General features: G+C 65.0%; 1 protein-coding gene across 1 annotated transcript in view; it reads left to right on the top strand.

Annotated features, from left to right (window-relative positions):
• The first annotated feature begins 3,227 nt into the window (after positions 1-3,227).
• RXRA (retinoid X receptor alpha) overlaps positions 3,228-20,730 on the top strand; it is a 105,525-nt gene continuing 88,022 nt past the window's right edge. The window contains exon 1 of the mRNA XM_087418829.1: positions 3,228-3,330. Coding sequence (XP_087274955.1) covers positions 3,303-3,330 — 28 coding nt within the window. The 5' untranslated portion in view covers positions 3,228-3,302. The remainder of the gene's footprint in view (positions 3,331-20,730) is intronic.

Genomic DNA, 20,730 nt, shown 5'->3' with positions numbered 1-20,730 from the left:
TGTGTGTGCCTTCCCGTCACTGGGCACCAACAGTTCCAGAGTCTCGAGTTTTCCGTGGCAAGGGCGGGGCTGGGGGAGGTGCCGGGGAGGGGCAGGGAGCCCAGGGTGCCAGGCTGCCCACTGTCGGAGGTGACTGCAGATGCCCGAGCCCAGCCTTCGAGGCCTCCAGGACCAGCTTTCCCACAAGTGCCTGGCGTGTTCCGACCTGCCCGCCAAGCAGGCTGCCTGCAGTTCCTTCCCCGTGCTGTGCCGGGCACCTCCCACCTCCGGGCCACCGCTCGGGCCGGTCTTCCTGCCTGGGGCACCCTCACCCTGCCTCTACCTGACGCAAACTTCTCTCCCTCAAAACCCAACTCAAGAACCAGCCATGCCTGGGTCCCCTGGCTGGCATGGCTTCACCCTCCCATTACTGTCCGTAACACCTCCTGTCTGCCCACCCCTGTGATAGTTCCTTGTGAGTGTGTCTTATCTCCCCTCTGGGCTGGGGCTCCCAGAGGGCCTAATTCACCATCTCGTAGCAGTGGTAACTATCACTTACCGAGCTCCTCCTCCTACTGGGTGCCAGACTCTCCCTGTGTTATCTCATTGAGTCATCTCAGTGACTCAGTGAGGAGGGTGTGGCCATCCCCACTTCACAGATGAGGAAACTGAGGCCCAGGGAGAGAGAGGCAGAACCAGGATCCAGCCCATGCCTGTCCATCCAGGACCACACCGCCACCCGAGGACCCAGCCCGAGCACGGGGTCTGGCCCTTGGTAAGGGCTCAGCAGATGTTTGTTGAATGAATGAATGACCCACGGCATTGGAAGACCGATCATTCACTTTTCTCTCTCCCACCACCCTCCACCCATCATCCTCTCTGTCCTGAGAGCCAGTGCTGCAGATTGTGGATGGGCCGTCCATACAGGACATGGCAGGAAGGCAGTGCTGCACCAGTGGTCACCAGGGCCCATGGGGCCTGCGCAGGCTCACACCCTTGGTGGCCCAGAGGTTCCAAGGACAGGCACTGGGTTTAAATGCTGGTTTCATCCTCACTGCTGTGACACGTGCCATCATGTCCCCTCTCCCAGCCTCGCTGTCCTCTCCAGTCACGTGGGCTAGCAATGCCCACTGCCCACCAGTTGTTGGTGTGACAAGCAAAGGCGTGAGTGCCATGGTCCTGGGCACTTCTGGTCACTGGTGCCCAATAGGCCCCCACGTGGAGAGGGCTTCTGGCGTCTTCTTCTCTAGCGGCAGAGGTGACGTCTGATGCAGGCCAGGAGGACAGGGCCCAAACGGGCCTCTTATTGTGCACCATGGCCAAGGGCCCCAGGGCTGGCACAGGGCACGCGCCCCACACGTCTGCTCCTTCTCAGTCCTTTTCCTGAGTTATGCCCGCCCCCAGCCCTGGCGGGAGGAAATCAGCTTAGAAGTGGCACTCGCTGTGCCGCGGGAAGTGGGGGAGAGGGTCTGTTGTGAAGACAGTGGATGGGGGCCGCAGTTAAACAGGCTGGAGGGAGGGTGGGGGCTGGGCAGGGTGTGCGTGAAGGGGCAGGCAGCACCGGGCCCAGAACCCAGCAGAGAGGAGGCTTTCTAGAGCCGGGCAGGGGAGCCTGGATCAAGCAGAAACCAGAGGGACAGGACACACCCGCCCTATGGCCTGTGGTTGTCCTGCAGGAGGCTCCCCAACCATTGCTTGTCCCCACAGCCCCCCAGGAAGCTCCTGCCCCAAGTGGAAGGAGGACCTCCCTGTAGGCAGGTCACAGTGGCCCTCATGGGATCCAGCTCCCAGCTGTCCCGTGGGAGGAGGGTCCTGTTACTCCCATTTCACAGAGGGGAACGTGAAGCCCTGAGGGTGGTGAGGCTGACTCCAGCTCACACAGGTGGCAGTGGTGCACCAGGCAGGACTGCCTCACTTGAAGGGCTGTGGCTGTCCCTGGGCAGCGGGGATGGCCACCACACTCAGTCATCCATCACCTCCCTCTCCACCAGCGCCCGCCCCACGCCCCCCACCCCGGCGCCGGGCCACCACGTGCAGCCCATGGGGCTCTGGTAAGCCCCTCCGCCTCCCAGAAGAGCCCGGGGCTCCCGGGGTAAGATGGGTCTAGCAGGGCAGCAGCCTCGTGGCGGGCAGGCGGCGAGGAGGGAGGCGCGCTGCGCCGGGCCAGCCTGGCGCAGGGGCAGCCCCGGGGCGCCTGCTGCAGGAGGCTCGGCCGTGCAGATACCTCACACCCAAACCCACCTCCAGCCGCCCAAGCGGTCGCAGGCAGGCGTGCTTCCTTTCGCTTTCAAACAAACAAATCATGAATTTACACCCAAGGCATAAAAATAGCCACCGGCCACCAAGTCAGTGCCCAACTCGCCGCAGCTCCTCCCAGCCTGGTGCCTTAAAGAGGGTCCCAAAAGTGGGGCCCACGTGCAGCGGAAGCTGAGCCCCTCGCCCTTCCCGCTGGCCTGTGGGTCCGACCCTGGGGCGTGACCGAGGTGCCCTTCGGCCTTGCTTTCCCTTAGGTGTGAAAGTGGGGGGCACTCTGGGGGAGGGTCCCGAAAATAAAACTCCCCGAACAGAGGAGCGGAGCCCGTGCTCCCGCGTCAGGGCTCACGGCCCTTCCGGGACTCAGTTTCCCCCCGGGTCGGCCGGGGCGGGCGGTGCGCAGGGCCCGGGCCGGGGTGGGCGCGCAGCGCGGCCGCCCGCTTTGTGTGGCCGCCCAGACAATGGCCCGGCCGCGTCGCGCCCTCCAGCCCCACTCCGCTCCTCCTCCACCGGGCGGTGGTGCTTTTTTTTTGGCAGCCGGGGAGGGAATTCTGCTCGCGCCCCGCCCGCCCGCGCTCCCCTCCCCCGCCGCCCCCGCGCGGCTCCCGGGAACCCCTGGCGGAGGCAAACTTGCAAGTTTGCACGGCGCTCGCCCGCTCGCAACTCGGGCCCGGGCGCGCGGGCGCGGGCGGGGCGGGGCGGGGCGGGGGGCGGCGGGGGGCGCGCTCCGGGCGGGGGCGGGGCGGGGCGGGCGCGCGGGCCGGGCGGGGCGGCGGCGCTGCGCCGAGTCCGCGCCCGTCGCGGGCCCCCGCCGCCCCCGCCGGCGCCGCAGCGGTCGGAGCGGGGCGCGGGCGCGCGCGGCGGGGGCGCGGGCGCGGGCGCGCGGCGGCGGCGCGCAGCACAAGTAGTTTACATTGTTGGGCGACTTTTGCAACAACTCGCCGCGCCGCGGCCTCCGCGCGCGCCGCCGCCGCCGCCGCCGCCGCCGGCTCCCGCCGCCCGGGCCCGGCCGGCCGCGCCGGGGCCGCCGCGCTCGCCCGTGTCCCGCCGCCGGCCAGGGCGCCGCAGACATGGACACCAAACATTTCCTGCCGCTCGGTGAGTCTCGGGCCGCGCGGCGCGGGCGGCGGCGGCGGCGGCGGCGGGGCGGGCGCGTTCCCGGCGCGCGCGGGGCGCCGGCCCGCTCGGCCCCGCGTCCCCCGCCGGCCTGCGCGGAGTTGGGGCGCGGGGCCCGGGGCCGGGGGCCGCGCAACTTTTCCCCCGGCCGGCAGGGCGGGGAGGGGGCGAGGGCGGCCCCCGGAGCGGGAGTGGGCAGCGCGGCGGGGCCGGAGGGGCGGCCGGGACCGCGGGGTTCCTGCCCCCCCACCCCGGCGCAGTTTAGTTCGCCCCCCGCCCCGCGGCCCCGGCACCCGGCTCCAGCAGCGCGGCGCAGGGACCGGGCCGGGGCGGGCGGAGCAACTTGTGCGCTCCCAGCCTCCGGCCGCCCTGGCATCGGGACGGCCTCTGCGCCGCCGCCCGGGCTGCCGAGCCCAGCAGGCCGCCGGCCTGGAACCCACGGGACCCCTCCTCCCCCGAGCTGTCCAGGCGCCGGTGGGCAGGGTCACCAAGGGGCCAGGTGACTGGGAACATAAAACCCGGGAAGGCCCCGTCCCAGAAATGGGGCCCCTCACTCTGGCACGCCCGGGGTGTTCTCCGGGGCTGGCCCGACACTTGGGGGAAGACACCCCTGACGCACGGAGGGTCAGTTTTCCTGTCCCCTGCCCAGTGGCCTCCCTGCCCCAGACTGCCCTCCAACCCGGCCAGACGCACCTAGGAGGAGGACGGGGCATGGCCAGGCGCCCCCAGCCGCTGCCCTCCCTAGGGTTTGGGAGCCGGTTCGAGGCAGGGGAGGTGGGTGGGGAGACTTTATAAATGAGCTCCAGGAAGGATATTAATTTGGTGGTGGGGACGGCAGCCAGGCTGTCAGGCTGGGTGAAGGATTTGTGCTGAATGGAAATTAAAACAGCTGATTATGAATGAAACCCTACGGTCTGTCGCCCCTCCTGCCTGTCTGTCCCCCTGCAGCCTGGGGTACAGTTTGGCCCCCGGTTGAGGGTCAGAACACAATATGGCTGCAGGGACCTTGGAGAGTTTGGGAGGTGGAGGGGAGCCTGCATGGAGCTGGTCCCCCCAGCATGTCAGGGCGAGGGTCGCAGCCCCCCAGGGCACACTCACAGACGGGTGTGCTGCAGGGCGACTGGGGTACAGTTTCAAGTTTGTCAAATGTAAGACTCCCTTCCTGACTTCTGTAGGACAGAAACCTTGGTGGGCGCCGGGCTGGGCGCCCTCCTCGAGGGAGCTCTGGGGCCTCCCACACCCCCAGGGCTGGGCACGCATGCCCATTTTGCAGATAAGAAAACTGGCTGGGGGAGGCTGAGGCTCCAGGCTCCAGAGTGGTGGATTTGGGGCTCAGACCCCCCGGCCGGTGGTGCCGGTGTGTGTGGAGCAAAAAAGAAAGCTGGGTTGTTTGTGACTTACCTGCCCGGCTTAGTGTGGGGCTGGCAGGGCCCCTGTGTGGGCTGCCAGCGTCTTCTTTTCCCCCATTAAAGCTTAGCACAGTCTCATGCTCACACACAGAGCTCGGCTCTCCCAGATCCCTTCTGGAACAAGAATGCTCAGCTCTGTCTTTGGCCCCCGCTCCATGTGGCAGAGCCCAGGCTGGGTGCTGGGAGAGGACAGGTCCCTGTCCCTGACATCTTGGGACGGTCCTGGGAGTTGGCACATGTATGGCTCAGGCTGCAGGGTGGCTGAGCCAGAGTCCCCATGAAGAGGAGATGTCATGCCTTCCAGCCACTGTCCCAGGAACCTGGATGGGTGCCCCCCCCCCCACCTCCCTGGCACAAGGAGGCTCCAGGACTTCTCTTCACATGAGCAGCAGCTCTCCCCGACCCGGCCGGTGGCCTCCCAGGCAGCCCACGCCCGAGGCCTGAGCACAGAGTCCTGGGCTCTGATTACATTTTATTTTTTTCTAAGCTTGTGACCAGCTCTGAAGTCCGGTGGAGTTGAAGGTCCATTTAAGCGGCTACTTGCCTAAGCCCTTTTGTCAACACAGCCTAATCCCTCATGGGGGGTGAGTGTCAGAAGGCCCGGCTTGTCCAGGGCCTGGCTGGCGGCCAGGCCAGACCTGGACTTGCTGGGAAGGCGTTGCTGCCCCTTTCAGCTGTGCAGCCACTTTTGAGGCCTCGGGCAGAGAGGGCTTCCTTCTCCCAGCGCCCACCGCCATGGGGCTTGGTGGGCTGGGCACTCGCCCTCTCTTGCCCGGGGTCTGCTGTCCAGTGAGCCACCCGGTGAGGGCAGGAATGAGCCAGCAGTACAGCTATGGGGGCTGAGTACCTCACCCAAGGCAGCCCTTGCTTCCTGCCCCCACGGCCCAGGGCTGGCCAGTGCCCCCGTGCCCGGAGGGGGAGGCTGTACTGGCATCAGCCGGGACGGTGGGGGTGGAAGGCTGAGCCTGCAGAGGAAGTCCAAAGGTCTCAGACCTCACCAGACCCCTCGGCTGCTAGTGGCTCGTTTCCGCGGGGAGGGTTGGGGTGGCCAATAGCAGAGCGATAGGCCCACTGGCCACTCTTTGGGGGCCCCTCTGTGACCTGAGCGAACCTGGAGCCCTGGTGAGGGGCTTCTGGTAACATCAGAGCTCTCAGGACCCAAAATAGAGCACATTCCGGGGCCTCCCGAAATAACAGGGTCACATGACTCTCAGGAGGCTGGGCCGGGAGTCCGGGCTTGGAGTCTGGCCTGTCGAGGCGGTGGTGTCTGGGCACTGCCGGCTGTTGAGGCGGTTGTTTTGGTAAACTCCAGAGGGGGCTCTTGTTTGTTGACTGGGAAAGTGTCAGGGTGAGAAAAACAGCCCTCAGATGTGGTCTGACCGTGGCCTTGCCGGCCTGCATCCTTGCCTGGGTCTGGCTGCCTGTGCCTGGGCCCAGCGTGCAGCCCTGACCCCCTCTGCCCAGACGTGGGTGGGACGAGCTGGGGCCCCAGGCAGGGCCGTGGAGGGAGGGCCGGGCGGCTCTGAGCTAGGGTTGGGCAGAGTTGAAGGATCAGCCCTGCTCACACAAGGGCAGCTGCTGGGGGCCTGTTCCCAGCTCTGCCAGCTCTTCCCGCTGCCCCTGCCCTTCAGGGCTGGCGGGGAGCTGCGCCACCTCCAGGAGGCCCTCTGCCTGTCCTCCCTGGGCCCTGCCCTGCCCCCTCTGTGGCTCTGGGCGGGGGTTTCAGTTGGTCGTCTTCCTTTCCTCTCTTGGGAAAGGTGGTCTGGGGGCGGTAGTTGTGGCATTACTCTGAGGGCACAGAGTGGGTGCTCGGCGGTGTGGCCCCTCCCTGGGCGGGGCTGGGCGCACATGCTCGGGGCTTTGGCACCAGAAGAGGGGTCTCTTGGTGAGTCGAGGTGGGACAGACTTCAGCTGCACAGACGGTGGCGTGGTGGGTAGGGTGGGGTGAGACGCCTGTCCAGAGCCAGTGGAAGCTGCCTGCGGAGTTGCACTTTCTTGGGTTGCGTGGGCTCTGCCCACAGTTGGCACGTTTCAGAGCCGTGGCCTCGAGTGGCGAGTAAGGCCCGTCCTCTAGGAGGAGAGGGCTCTTGGGCTGGCTCTGCTGCTCTCCGTAGGACACAGAGCAGGGGCCACTGAGGGGGCTCAGGCTGGGGCACTGTCATCAGGCTGAGGCTCTGCAAGCCAAGACCTGCCCCTCCTTGTCTTCTCCGCTGGCTCTAGGTTTGTCCAAGTTTGTTGTTTGTAGCCGGCTTCGGTGGCCAGGGCCGCGAGGTGTTCCATTAACTGGTCTCTTTCCATGGGAACTGACCATTGGCAGGGCCAGGGATGGGCAGGGGTCCAGTCTCTCAAGACCGTGTGTGTCTGGACTCAGAGCCTGGGTGGCTGGTGGAGTGGTGTTCATTTGGGGATCACCTTCAAGACCTTTGTTCCGATGCAGGTTAAGCAGGTCAATTTCATGGATGCTATGGAGGGGTGGGGGAGAGGGCTGGTCCCTCCCCTCACCTCCCCTGCTTGCGATATTTACATTTTACAAGGTGCAGCTCCATCCTTCACTCTCTCTTCCTCTCCTCCTTCCGCTGCTATTCAGGCCCCTTTGTCACTTGCTCCCTGCTCCTGCTCTCTCTGGAATGACCTGGCCATCACTGGGTTGGGGGGACTCCAGGAGCTGCACCTTCTGGGGGGGGGTGTGTCCTGTTGCTGGGCTGGTAGTCAGGCCACTGGGGGTCCGGTCCTCCGTCTTTGCTGCCTGTGTGGGTGGCCTGCCCGTGGGCCTGTCTGAGCCTCAGCTGTCCATCTGTAGAATAGACTCCTGCGCTGGCTCTTCCAGGGCGCTGGGGAAGGCAGCCCATTTTGTCCTAGGGGCGTGTCTACCTGGCAGTCCCTCCTCGAAGGCGAGGCCTGTGGCCAGGTCCTGCCTGTGCCTCCTGCCTGGGTCAGAGCCAGGCCCAGGTCTTGAGTGTTTGACCAAACAGGACACGAAGCAGGGATGATGGCTGGTGCTATCCTGGTGCGGAGCAGATGTGGGATGAGAGGGCGGGCCTGGCCCCGTCCTCCGAGGTTGAGCGGACGCTCACGTGGCCCCTGGTCTGGGCGCCCTTGCCCCTGCTGGGTCTCCCCTGTGCGGACTCTCCCCGAGGCCCCTGGGAGCCGTGTGGGGCGAGGGACTCACTTCCACACCCACCCGAGCCTGGTGCGAGATGTTCTGAGTGGTTGTGCCCCAGTGCCTCACAGACAGGGAAATTGCACCCTAGAGTTACAAAGCGATTGTCTGGCTCAGCAGCTGAATGAGCGTGAAATGGAGCAGAAACAGCTAAGTAAAATTGGCCCAGGCCGATGCAGGGGAGAGTGAGGACGTGCACACGCACGTGCAGGGCCTGGGCGTGTGCACACTCACTCACACTCGCTCTCTCTGGCTACATTGTACTCACCCCTGCAGCCAGGCCCTGCCTGCCGCTCCGCCCGGCGCTGTTTGCTGTGTGTCCCCGTGTCCGTGTGTCCTCCTGTCCCTCCATCCCCGCGTCCCCCAGTGAGTGGAGCTGGTGAGCGAGGCAGCGGCTCAGGGCCTGATTTCTTCGTCTCAGGATCCAGATGGTCTCCGTGGTCCCTACCTGAAGCATTTTTAAAATCCTCCCAACTTGTCTGGGGCCCTGCGCTGCCCCTGCGAGGGTCCTTATGGCTCCATCCATTGGGCACCTGCTGTGTACCTAGGACTTGATTTTCGGGACCTCATTGAGGCTTCACGGAGACGGGCCCACTGAGTGGATGGGGAAGGCGAGCCCTCCCGTGGGGCCCGTCACGGCCTTTGCACCAGGGCTGCACCTGTGGGCGGATCTGTCTGCTTTGTCTCAGTAAGTTGATTTCCCAGTCTGGGGACCCTGGGCACCACCCGGGGTGGTGGCACTGCCCCCCAGGCCTCCTGGTCCTCAGGTAGCATCTTCAGAAGCTGCCTGCCTGCTGGGGCCTGGATCTGTGCCCTGTCCTGGCTCCCTGGGAGCCCCGTTATGGGTCTTGGGCCCCTGGGTGAGTGAGTTTGCTCTGTGGGACGTGGCGGAAGATGAAGCTTCTCTATGTCTGTTCTGTCCCCTTTAACCCTGGAAGGCCCTGTAGGGGGTGGAGACCCCTGGTCTTCATCCAGGGTTGTCCTTGGCGGGGGGTGGGCAGGGTAGGGGCTGTCGATGGGCTGGAAAGCCATGGGTGGGTTCAGCAGCCAGGGGCACAGCCTGAGGACCCTCATGGCCTGGCCTGGCACCCACCTCCTCACCCTGCCAGGGCGGAGCTGTCTGGGAGCATATTCCTGAGGGACCTGGGGGCAGACTGGGCAAGGATGGCCACATTGGGTCCCCAGGGCAGGGCGGGGCCTTGGTGGTCTCTGTGCTCTCCACCCCCAACACAAGCATGCACATACGCGTGAATGGAAACCCACATGAACACACATGCACACACAGAGGCACACACACACGCACGTACACACATGCACACAAGCACACGTGCACACGCCCAGCCTCCCCAGCTGATCCTGGAAGAGTGTTGAGCTCTCTCTCAGAAGGACTCAGGCCCGCTGGCTGGGTTCAGTCCACACGGCACCTGGGGCGCAGCTGTTGGGTGCCGTCCTGGTCCTGTCGCCCCACGGAGGTGGGTGTGAGGAGTGGAGGGGTGGCAGGGGCCTCCTGTTGGGGCCGGTTCTGGCGTGGGCTCTGAAGGAGAGGCAGGGTTGCAACAGGTGGTGGGGGAGGGGCACTCTGAGTGGCAGGGACAGCCAGACAAAGGCCCAGAGGCCTGGCCTGGAGGCCCTGTGGCAGGAGCTGGGAGAGGTGGTAATGTGGGAGAGGAGGCTGGAGGGAGCCAGAGCCCCAGTGAGGGTCTGGGGTGCTGGCTCAGGTGTGTGTGCGTCCAGGGGCCATGGGGGCTGGGGGCGTGTGTGGTGATACTCATGGTTGCAATTTGTCCTCCAGCTCTGTGAAGAGCGGGGCTGGAAGGAGGAGGGGTCCCAGGTGGGCTTGGAGCCTGACACGGCAGGTGCCCGTGTGAGTGGGCCGTTCCCCCGCCCTGGCCGGGCCATGCAGCACAGCAGCGGGAGCTGGAGGCTGGGACTCTGAGTGGCCTCGTGGGGGTCAGACAGGCCCACTGGGCTGGGCTGGGCATCTCCACCTTCCCTGAGTGTGGGGTGGGAGAGGACACCCTCCGCCCCCCCCAGCCTGGCTCTTCTCCTGTCGCCTTCTCCCTTCTGGGCCCCCAGCCTGTCCTTGGAGAGATGCTCTCCACCCCATGCGCCCCCCCAGGCACCCCCTAACATTAACTGGGATGCCCCAGGGCCTGGGGTGTTAGTGGCTTCAGTGAGGGGGGCCTGGTGTCTCTGGGAACAGTGATGGAACATCTGGCAGTCAAGAGGGCCCAAGCCCAGGCCTGGGAAGGGCGTGCCAGGCCCAGAGCACTGGAAGAAGTAGGAGGACAGGCTCTCCGTGGGGGGCAGGGCAGCGGGGCCTCCTGGGGTCAGGGCAGGGACCTGAGGGCCATGGTGGGGCCTGGCCTTGGGGCTGTGGCATGGGACACTGGGGGCCCTCGTGGGGCTGGAGCCCCTGAGGGCCTCGGTGTGAGGCGTGACCTCGGGGTCCTCTCCCGAGATTGGCCCTTGGCTCCGAGTTCCTGAGACAGGTGGCCTGGAGCTCTGTCAGCTGGGGCTGGGGGTGCACAGGGGAGCCCTCAGTCTGGCCCTGGCCTCCCTGTGCCTCTGTGGGCCTGTCTGAGCAACAGTGGTATCCAGCTGTGCCTCAGTTTCCCTGGCTGTGTCTGGGGCACGGGCTGTTGGTGATGGGTCTCAGCAGAGGCTGCTGCTGGCCGTCCTGAGTCTGGAGCCTCCAGCACTGAGGAGAGGGGAGGGGAGCGGAGGAGAGGGGAGGGGAGCGGAGGGGAGGGGAGAGGAGAGTAAGTTGGGCCCGGGCCAGGCCGTGTGTAAATCCTCCAGCGGCCATGGATAAACCCCGCGGAGTTCAAAGCTAGCCCTGGGTGTGGCCGCTGGGCCATAATGAGGTTACTGATTCAACAGGCTTCCTGGTGCTGCTGCCCAGAACCGAGGGAGGCTGGGAAGCCCCCGGGAGGGATCTAAGTATCCTATAATTGACCAATTTAGCTTAAGTGTCGGCCCTGGCCCCGGGCAGAGGTCAGGCGGTGACAGCCCAGGTGGCCGGAGTTGCTTTGCTCACGATGGACGATGGACGGCTGCCTTGGCCACAGCCCTCTGGAGCAGGCACCCCTCGGGCCTGGCTGGCCTGTGCCTCTGCCTGGAACTCCTTGTCCCCTCTCCTGTCTGTCTCCGCCTGTCTGCAGGGTCAGCTCTAAAGCCAAGTCCTCTGGAAGTCCGCTTCCTTCCCCAGCCGGAGCCAGCCTGGCCGTCCTTGGTCGTTTGTGTGTGGTGTGGAGTGGAGGGCAGTGCGCACAGTTTTGGACTTGGTGCCGGGCTGCCTGGTTTCACGCCCGCTGTCAGATCCTCTGGCCCTTTGCCTTCCTGCATCCTCGTGTGTACCGTGGGGTAACCCCACTGCCTCGTGGGGACACGTGAGGATTAGCTGATGCGGTGCACGGGCTGGACTTCGAGGCTGTCCTGGTAGAGCAGGTGCTTGGCCAGTGAGGCTCGCGACGTGCCAGCCACCCACTCCGCCGTCTCTTGTTTCTGGGGCTTCCCGAGGGCAGCGTTGGTCGGGAGCGTGCGCAGTCCTGCAGCATCCACTGCAGGTGTCCAGGAGATGCTCGCTTGATGAAGGAGTAGGATGGAGAAGGCCCCACGGCTGGCCGTCAGTGGCAGCTCCATACCCATGCCGTGGAGGATGCGCCCAGTGCCCTGGCGAGGGGCTGGCAGGCCAGTCCAGTCCCCATTGTCCATAGACCCAGGCCTCGTGTCCAGAGCACCTGCCTTACTGGCCGTTAGCCCGTCAGAGGCACGGCTGGGCATTGGGCAGCACTGGTCAGTGGTGGTCGAGGTGGTGGCCCTGTGCTGAGCTGTCCTCGTGCTCAGCTCTCCACGTGGACAGGCCTGCGAGGTGGGGTCTGTCTCGTCCATGTTTTCAGGATGTGGGCTTCAGGCTTGGGAGGTCGAATGACGTGCCCGAGGTGCCCTGGCTGGTGAGGGCCCAGAAGGCCAGCTTGGGAGTCCGAGCCGAGGTGGGGGTCCTTCCTTGAGACAGTCCTTCCTTCCACTCACCCCCTGTGACCCGGCTTCATCCAGACTGGCCTGGGGTGCCCTCAGCAGAGCTGTCGCTGCTCCTCCTGGGAGAGGTTTGTGCAGTGGAGCTCCGGGGGGTCCCCTGAGCCCCTGGTCCTGCCCTGCTTGGGCAGGGGGCTGGTTACCCACTCCTGCCTCCACAGGGCAAGGCAGCAACTCCCAGGCAGGGGTGCAGCCCAGGGCTGGGCGGGTGGCCCAGGTCTGCTCTCTGAACAGCTTGCTGTGTGTCTGGGCAGGTCCCTTCTCCTCTCCTGGCTTCAGTTTCCCTGGGGCCCTCTGGCTGCCAGGGGCCTCTGCCCTTCCTTCCTTGCCCCTTGGCATTGTTCCCATGAGCTGGTGGCCGTGTGATCAGGGTGGCACAGCTGGGGACCAGGTCCTTAGGAATGGGCTGTGTGCCCTCCTGAGGTTGAGGGGGGCAGGTCCCTGGGGGCCAGGAAGCCGTGGGCTCTGAGTTGGCTGGGGGTGTGTATGGTCACTCCAGCGGGCTCTGGCTCTGGTTTGAACTGGGAGTGTTGTGGCGGACACTGGGGGTGAGCAGTGTGTCATGGGGAAATAGTGGACCTCACAAATGGGGGCTGGGCAGAGCAGGGGGCACTGGGGGCCTGTGGACCACCACCCAAGGCCAGGCTGGCTGCTTCTCTCCTTGGGCTCTGACCTCCCCTGCCTGGAGGGGAGGCTCCATGGCTCCCCACTGCCCTCAGTGTAGAGGCCAGGCCTCTGCTTAGTGTCATGTGGTCCTGTAGCCTCCCCTGCCACATTGAGCACCACTCACTCTTCTCCCTGGCTTTCTCGTGTTTAAAACTTGTGGTGAGAGAGGCTACCCTGTGTGATGAGTGAGTGCCAGCTCTGAGTTAGGGGCTTTGTGGCCCTGGGCTGGGAAATTCGCCTGTCTGGGCTTCAGTTGTGTCACCTGTAAACTGCCTGGGGAAGTCAGGGAGGCTTCAAAGAGGAGGTGATGTTGTAGTTGGGTTTTAAGGGATGAATAGGAGTTTGTTGGGCAGGCTGTGGGAAGGGAATCAAGGCAGAGAGAATGGCCTCAGCCAAGGGTATGGAGAGGGAATGCCCATGTGGGCGTGGGTAGGGGTCCTCCCTGGAGGATTTCAGAAGGGTCTGACTGCATGGTCAGGCTCCTCTGGCTTGCCCCTTGCTGGCTGGGTTACAGGTCTGTGCTGGTGAACCATGTGAGCATGGGGGGTGTGGTCACCTGGTCTGGGAATAATTAACCCTGTGAGGAGGTGAGGCTTGGAGTGGGCCTGGCTGCTGCTCAGCCCCTCTGAGCCGGTCCCCTCCTGGCCTGATGTCCCCTCTTCTTCCCGGGCCTTGGAATGTCCTGGTCTGAAGCATGACCCACGCCGGCCCCCCACGTGTTGTTCCACCAGCTCAGAGCTCTGGCTCCTGGGGTGAGTGGCCATTGCTGGGTCCCTCTCTGGGTGAAGCCGCTGGAGGTCTCTTCCCCACCTGCCCGTCTGTCCCCACATCCCTTGATCCGTCCCCGGGGCCCCTGCCCCTCTCTCCGTGGGCAGCTCTAGGCATCATTTGCCCAGGAGCCTCCTGTGAGGTCACTGGGTTGTCTGGTGGCTCCTCACCCTCTCCTCTCCTTGTCTCAATTGAGGAAAACAGCTCTGATTGGGGCCAGAGTCCACGGGAGGTGGCGGAGCCGCCCCGCCTCACCCCTGCTCCTGGACTTTCTGCCCGGGATCAAGGTTGGGAGGAGGGTTGGGAGGTGGGGGCCTTAGGTGTTGGGTGCCCGGCCACTCTGGGCTCAGACCGTGGTGAGGCGGGCCACGGCCTGGGGCGGGGCTGTGCTGGCCACCGCCTCCCTGGGCCCAGCTGGAGGGGCGAGGACAGCGGGAGGGGAGCCAGGGCTTTCCCTCCTCCCTCTTCTGTCTCCCTGGGCACAGCTTGGCGCCAGCCCTCTGGGCCCTTGGGGCCACCTTCCCCCGAGGCTGGGACCCCAGGGAGCCTCACCCCCAAGAGGCCGACCCCTCCAGCGCTGGGCCAAGGGGTGGCACGCTCAGGCCCCTGCCTGTTCCGTTCTGGCTCTGCCACGTGGACTTTGTGACGTGGAGCACGTTACTTCCTCTCTCTTTATGTCCGTTTCCTCGTTTGTAAAATGGAAGGAAGGACGTTGGACCGAATATGATGTGGGAAGTACAGGGCCGGCGGGCGCTGCTCCCAGCCGGGTCCCTGGGCAGCCGTCACTCGTCAGGTGCGGCTTTCGTTCCCATGGGGCCCTGTGACCTCAGAGCACCCCGCTCGTCGATGGCATTGGCTCATGGGTCTTGTTTGCTGCTGAGCCCATAGCGCCAGGTGCTGCTCCAGCCTCGCAAAGTGTTTGTTGAATGAATTAGTGCTCTCTGCAGACCTCTCCCCCATCCCCTCCATTTTAGAAACGTTGTGGGGGTGAGCCCACCCCTTGTGAAGATGACTTCTAAAGTCGTTATCGTTATTTGAATCACCCTCCTTCTGGGGGTCTGTTCAGACTGCCAAAGGCGGGAAGTCCTGCTGGTTGTCTGGCCTAGTGCTGACTCCTGGGAGTGGAGCAGGAGGAGTCCGGGACTGTGGGCCAGCACCCTGCCCTCGAGGATTCCCGGGGCTGGCGCTCGCAGCTGGGGGCCCTGGGAGCTGGGGAGGGAGCCTGGGGCCGAGGCTGCCATGGTGTGTGTTCCTGCGCACGGGGTGAGCCCCCCACCCCGGCTCTGCTTGATGTGGGTGCAGCTGCTGGAGAGAACCAGGGTTTCCCTCAGACTCAGTGCCCAGACGCAGAGGGGAGGGACCCTCAGCCCCAGATGACTGCCTGTGTCAGGGCCCAGCAGGGTGGCCCCCAGAGGAGGGGCGGCGGGGCTCGTCTCTGCCCTGGGGTGTGGATGGGCGCTGGGACTTTCAGCGGCTCTGGCCGGGCTCCTGTGGTTCGTTCCCACTGTGCCCTCTGCCCCCAGCCCGGGGTCTCTGCTCTTTGATGAGCTGTTGAAAGAGTGTGTTTGGCAGCCGTCGAGAGAGGCTATTTCCCCGTGCTGCAGCTGGGGGACACGGAGGGGATATGGCGTGTCCGAGGTCACCGGGCTGGAGACTGGGGCCCCCATTGCATGCTCCTCGCCTGGCCAGGCCTGGACCCAGGCAGCTGGTGGTCGGAGCCTGCGCTGTGGGCTGACCCGGCCTGGTTCAGGCCCATCTCAGGTTCCGCGTCTGCAGTCATGAGCCCGGGGCCCGAGGGGACCAGAGCCGCCGCAGGCAGAGTGCACAGCAGGCCTGGGGGTCTAGGGGCCTCTCCGGGCCCCCCACCTCAGGCTGGGAAAGGGCAGGTGGGTGTGTGGACATGGCTCCCTGGCCTGGGACAGGCCACCACCGGGCATTTGCTCCCTGCCCACTTTTTTCTGGCTCCTGTGGCTGGCGTGGGACAGGGTTTATAAAGAGGAAATGCTGTGGTATTCAGAGGCCCTCCTCGGGTCAGGGCGCCATCTGAATCCTCCTGGCCGCAGGACCGCAGGCAGCGCTGGGTCCAGGTTGACTGGCCCCCGGCCCAGGTGGTGCCCCGGTCCCTCTGACCGAGGCTGGTCCTGGGGTCACCGGGCGAGGTCCTGTCTCCCCGTGTTGTCGCCAGCTGCGGTTCTGGGGGGAGGCGTGTGCCCTGTGTGTGTGCCTGGCCGCGGCGGGCGGTCTGGTGTGGTGGCCTCCCTGCCCGCAGCCCAGGGCCGAGACTTATCTGCTTGTGGACGCTTCTTGCCTCCTGCGTCGGGCAGTGGGGATGCTCTCTAGCCAGCTGATGGAGGGGGAGGGACGGTTCCTGGAGCCCACGCTGCCCTGGACATGGCTGATAAGCTGTGCAGCTCACTGTCGGGGGGGCCGCCCGGGCCCCCCGATCCCCCTGCCGTTACTCGGGCCCTGCGCTCTGCCCAGCCCCGTGGGTGAGGGGCGGGGGCAGGCAGGTCATGGCCTCGGGGGAGCGAGCAGGCCTGGTGGGGACCTGGGGGTCTCAGGGGACCCCAGAGGGAGGAGGTCCCTCCGGGGCTTTGGAGACGGCCTACCCCGGCCCCCCCGCCCCGCCCCTCCGCCCCGCCCCCCACTGTCCCTGTGTCTGAGAGCAACGAGGTGCCTGTCGTCACCACTGTTATCCTTCTGGCTGTCTGGACTCTGCGCTTGGTGCTTGGGGGCCCATGCCTGCCAGGACGTGGGGCTCCGAGCCGGGATCTGGGGCACCAGCCCACGTGGCTGCACAGGGTGGGCTGCTGGCACCCCTGACCTCGGGCCTGGGCTCCATGACCTGGAGGCCAGGGGCCCACAGTCTGCGCTCTGGCCCTCTGCTCACGCCCACGGGCACCCCCTCCTCATGCTGTCGGGCCAGCTCAGAGGGTCTGGGACCTGAGAGCACTGGGAAGAAAGGCCAGGACCCGGCAGTGGGCGTGTTGCCCGCTGCTCCCCGCCCTGAACCGCCCCCTCCCTCAGGGCCCCATCCTCCCCACACCCCCCTGGGGACTCGGAGCCAGAACCACGTGGGGCAGGGGGACGGGGCAGGTTCGCTACTGTGACTGGGGTCCGGAGCCAGAGTGAACCTGCGTGAGCGTGTGTGTGTGTGTGTGTGTGTGTGTGTGTGTGTGTTTGGTGGGTGCCCCCCGCCAGCACAGGCGAGTCCAGATTGGAGATGGGCCCACTGCCCCGGCCAGCTGGCTCCCTCCTTCAGCTGGGTCCTTGAGGGGTGTGAATCCAGGCTGAGGGGACAGCACAGGCAGGTCCAGGGGCTGGCACAGCCCGTTGTGTCTGTGCGGGGAGGCCCAGGCAGGTCAGAGCCAGGCCGTGCTGAGAAGGGCAGGGGGGGCCGGCAGGGCAGGTGGGCTGTATGGGAGTGGAGAGGGCTGAGAGCAGATGTATGTTCTAGAAAGACCTTGGGCTGTCGTGGGGAGGGTGGTTTGGGGCTAGCTGGTGCTGGGTCAGACCAGTGGTGTCACCCCCAGGCCTCCCTGGCCAGTCCCCCAGAGCGCACCCCAGTTCCTGGGGAGTGGCGAGGGGCTGATGGACATCAGACCGAGTGGTGGGGCTGAAGGGGCTCCTGGGAGTGATGAGGAACATCTGGAGTAGTACCTGGTCCGTCAGTGGGGCTTGTACATGGCATGCATCCCACTGTCCCAGGCCCGGCCATGGCAGGCATCACCAGTCGTCTTGAGCACTCCTTCCCTTTGAGTGGGTGCCTGAGGCAGACTCAACCAATGGATGAGCGAGTGTTGATCCAGCCTGTTGATCTTTCCCACATGAAGCCCCGAGTGGAGAATCCTGACACCGCCAAGGATGGGGAGGCGATGGGATACACGACCCTCCCTTGCCCTCTGGCTGGGGTGTCTCAGTTCTAGGACCCCATCCTTCTGTTCTTTACCTGGAGAGAATGAGCCAAACTTGAAGCCAGGGTCAGTCATGCACACTTTAGTGCGAATGAACCTAGTGCCAACCCTGGGAAGGCTCGACAGGAAAGCATAGGAAGGAAGGCTTCCTCTAATTGTTAGATGAGGAAATTGAGGTCTGAGAGCCGCACGGCGAGCGGGGGTGAGCTGAGAGCTGGCTGGTCTCTCACTCCAGTCTGGTGTTCTTACTCCTGGCTGCCCTCCTTGGGGTAGAGCGAGCGTGCGGTTGGGGAGGGTCCCAGAGGGGAACCTGGCAGAGGAAGGTGTGTGGCTGCCTTGAGTGTGTGGGCCACCCCTGGAGGTGGGTCTGCATCTCATCACTGATGGGGAGCGGGGCTCAGCTCCTTGCCTGGGGTCCCGCGGCTGGTTAGTGGCGGGGCTAGGATTTGAACCGGGTTCTCCAGATTCCTCAGGGCACGTGGTGGAAGTCCTGGTGGCACCTGGAGGTCGGAGGTGGGGGGGACATTCCTCACCTGGGAGGGGCCGGAGCTGAGCCCGCCCCCCCCCCGCCCCCGCCCCGGGCGGGGAGATGCCTTGTTTCCTACACAAACACCAGGCTGGTTGTAGCAACTTTATTTTTATTTCCTATTTTTACTTCCCTGTTGGCTCTTTTTAGCAACTCCTGTTAGATAGGTCCCGCCCTCCCAGACTCCACCCGGGTTCCTGGCCCAGGCCCGGGGCCTTGAAGAAGGCAAGTGTGTGTGTCACCCCAGGGGGGCTCAGTGGCTTGGCTTGCACATACCTGGTGACAGGGAGCTCACCCCATCCCCAGATAGTTCTGCAGGGTGGCCCCTCTCATCCTCTGGGGCCAGCGTGGGGAGGGGGTGGTGGCAGTGGGTGTGCCTTGGAGCGTGACTCAGTTTCCTCACGCCCCTCCCCTGGTTCTTGGCAGGAGGTTGCAGTTTGGGGTAGCCACGACAGGAGAAAGGGTGACCGCTGTGGGTGTTTGTACTGGGTGGGGTGGGCCGTGGGCGGTCGGGTAAATAAACACGAGGTGTTCTTGCCTCGGATCTCGCTGGACGGGGTGTGTTGAGGGCTGGGCCGGGCTCAGCCTTGTTCAAACTGTGTCCACCTCAGGCCCTGGCCCGACCTACGGAGGGACCAGCTGTGCTGTGCAGTCAGCGAAACCTAGCCCTGGGGCGGGGGTCGTTGGAGCATCTGGCCAGCTGGGGTCTTTCCGTGATGAGTGCTGCTGGCTGGGGGGACATGGAGACCCCAGGATGGTGGCATGTCTCCCCAGGGGCTCACAGCCAGCCTGTGTGAGCACAGCTAGGCCTCGTGCGGGTCTTTGGTGGAGGGGTGTCCTGAACTTCGAGAAAGCAGTTCAGGCCAGAGAAAGTGCTAGGCCTGCTGTGGCTCCCAGGCCTGATTGGAGTCGGGGGCTCAGATAGAGGACCGGCGGGCGGCAGTCCACCAAGTGCCCAGGTACTGGCCTGTGCCTAGCCCACTGCGGTCCATTTACAGGTGAGGGCTGGGCTCAGAGAGGCTGAGCAGATCCTCAAGGCCACACAGCTTGTGGGTACAGGGTGGCCAATCCCATGTCCTTTCCCTGCATTTTACAGATAAGGAAACTGAGGCACAGAGAGCTGGGGTGCCACTGCCCGGGTCTGCCAGGTGGCCAGGCCCCGGGGCTTGAGCTCGAGACACCGCATCGTGTTGCCCGTTCCAGGCCTTTGGTGAGAAGAGGCTGGGTGGAACGGGCAGAGCCGTTACAGCTCAGGGGACAGGGTTTATCCGGGGCCTGCTGTGGGCCTGAGCACGTGGTGGGGCTGCGGGGTCAGAACGGAAGGCCCGTGCGGCCCTGACACCGGGGAGCTCTCTCCCAGAGGGGGACACGGGATACAGACGTTTTCCACCCTGAAAGGTCCATCCTGCCAGTACTCACAGTGCCTGGCACGTGCCGGGCGCCGCACAGTCAGGGCTGGGACGAGCGAGTCTGCATGAGACCCCGTGTGCTGCTGGCACGGACGGCTCAGGGCTCTGGGTCAGGAAGCATAGCCGCGGTGACTGAGGATGTATGAAGGACACAAGCTCGGTGAGGATGCCGGGCTCAGAGGTGCCCGTGTCGTGCCTGTCTCTCCATCTCTTGGCAGCAATAGCAGATGCCAAGTAGCCAGTTAATCCTGGACTCCGTCCTGCTGAGCCCTACTGGGCCCCGGGAGCCTCTGCCATCCTGGAGGTGCTGGGTGGGCTTCCCAGGCCGACGTGGGCAGCCCCAGCAGAGCCCAGGCTTGCCTGGTGGGCCTGGGGGTTCTGCCCAGGAGATGATGGAGAGTGCTGAGGAGGCACCCGCCCGCCTCCCTGCTGGCCCTCCCTGTCCTGGCTGCTCAGCTGGAGCGCAGCAGGCAGCTGCCGTCCTCCCGGCATGAGTGATATGGGTGTCTCGGTCGTGGAGGTGCCCGGCGGTGTGTGCACGTGTGGCTGCCAGGATTGTTGGTGATCCGTTGATTAGAGGCCAGGAAACCGAATCCTGCGGCCGAGGCGAGTGGGGGGCACCTCCTCCTTGGAGAGGCCCCAGGGCTGATAGGATTTCCACCTGCCCTTCCCTGTCCTTGGGAGCTGGCGTGGGCAGAGGGCACCTGGCGTGGGCAGAGGGCACCTGGCTGTTGGGGCTGCCTCGTCAGTGCTGGGAAGAGGGGCTTTTCCTTGGAGCCTGGGAAGCCGTGTGTGGGTTGGGTGGCCCTGAAGTGCTGTGGTGGCTGGACTCATGTCCTCACTCAGCCCTTTGCAGCTGTGCGACCTGGGACAGTGTCTCCCTCTCTGAGCCTGGACTTCGTCATCTGTGAATTGGGGTGATGACACTTGTATCTAGAGTGGCCGTGACGGTGAACTTAAGTAGGGCCAGACCTTCAGTCCTTGCCTGGGAGCAGGGAAGAGTGGTAGCTAGGGGCCTTTCTGGACCTCAGTATCCTCATCTGCAGGGTGGGGAGAGCAGTTTCTTGCTCTGGTGCCGGGGGGCCTGTGCCCTGTGCCCTGTGCCCTGTGCCCTAGAATGTGGGAAGCACTCAGTGTTGGGCTGGGCACTGTGGGGAGGATGGGAGAGTTCTGCTCCCCTGAGAGGAAGCATTTCCCTGGGAGGGGCGGCTTCAGGGGCAGCTGGTTCCAGACCCTTCCTGGGGCCCAGGAATCTCCCAGGGCCAGGGAGCGAGACCCATTGCCAGGTGCGGTTTTGACATGGACTTGGGGGATTAAATCCCCTGTCCATTCCCCACCGGCCTGTCACTGCTTAGTATCCTGGGCAGGGACGTGTGTCCAGGTAGGTGGTTCCTGGTGGGTGGGCCTTGTCATGGAGCCCCGGACTATGGGACCAGCCCCCCAACCCCAGCCAGTGCGTCACCCAGCCGCGGAATGGTGTGATTCTGGGTTC

This window comes from Ceratotherium simum, chromosome 29, assembly GCF_057802395.1.
Source record: "Ceratotherium simum simum isolate JZ-2026a chromosome 29, ASM5780239v1, whole genome shotgun sequence".
Classification (NCBI taxonomy): Eukaryota; Metazoa; Chordata; class Mammalia; order Perissodactyla; family Rhinocerotidae; genus Ceratotherium; species Ceratotherium simum.
The sequence above is the reverse complement of the archived record's forward strand: the minus strand, read 5'-3'. Positions and strand labels throughout refer to the sequence as shown.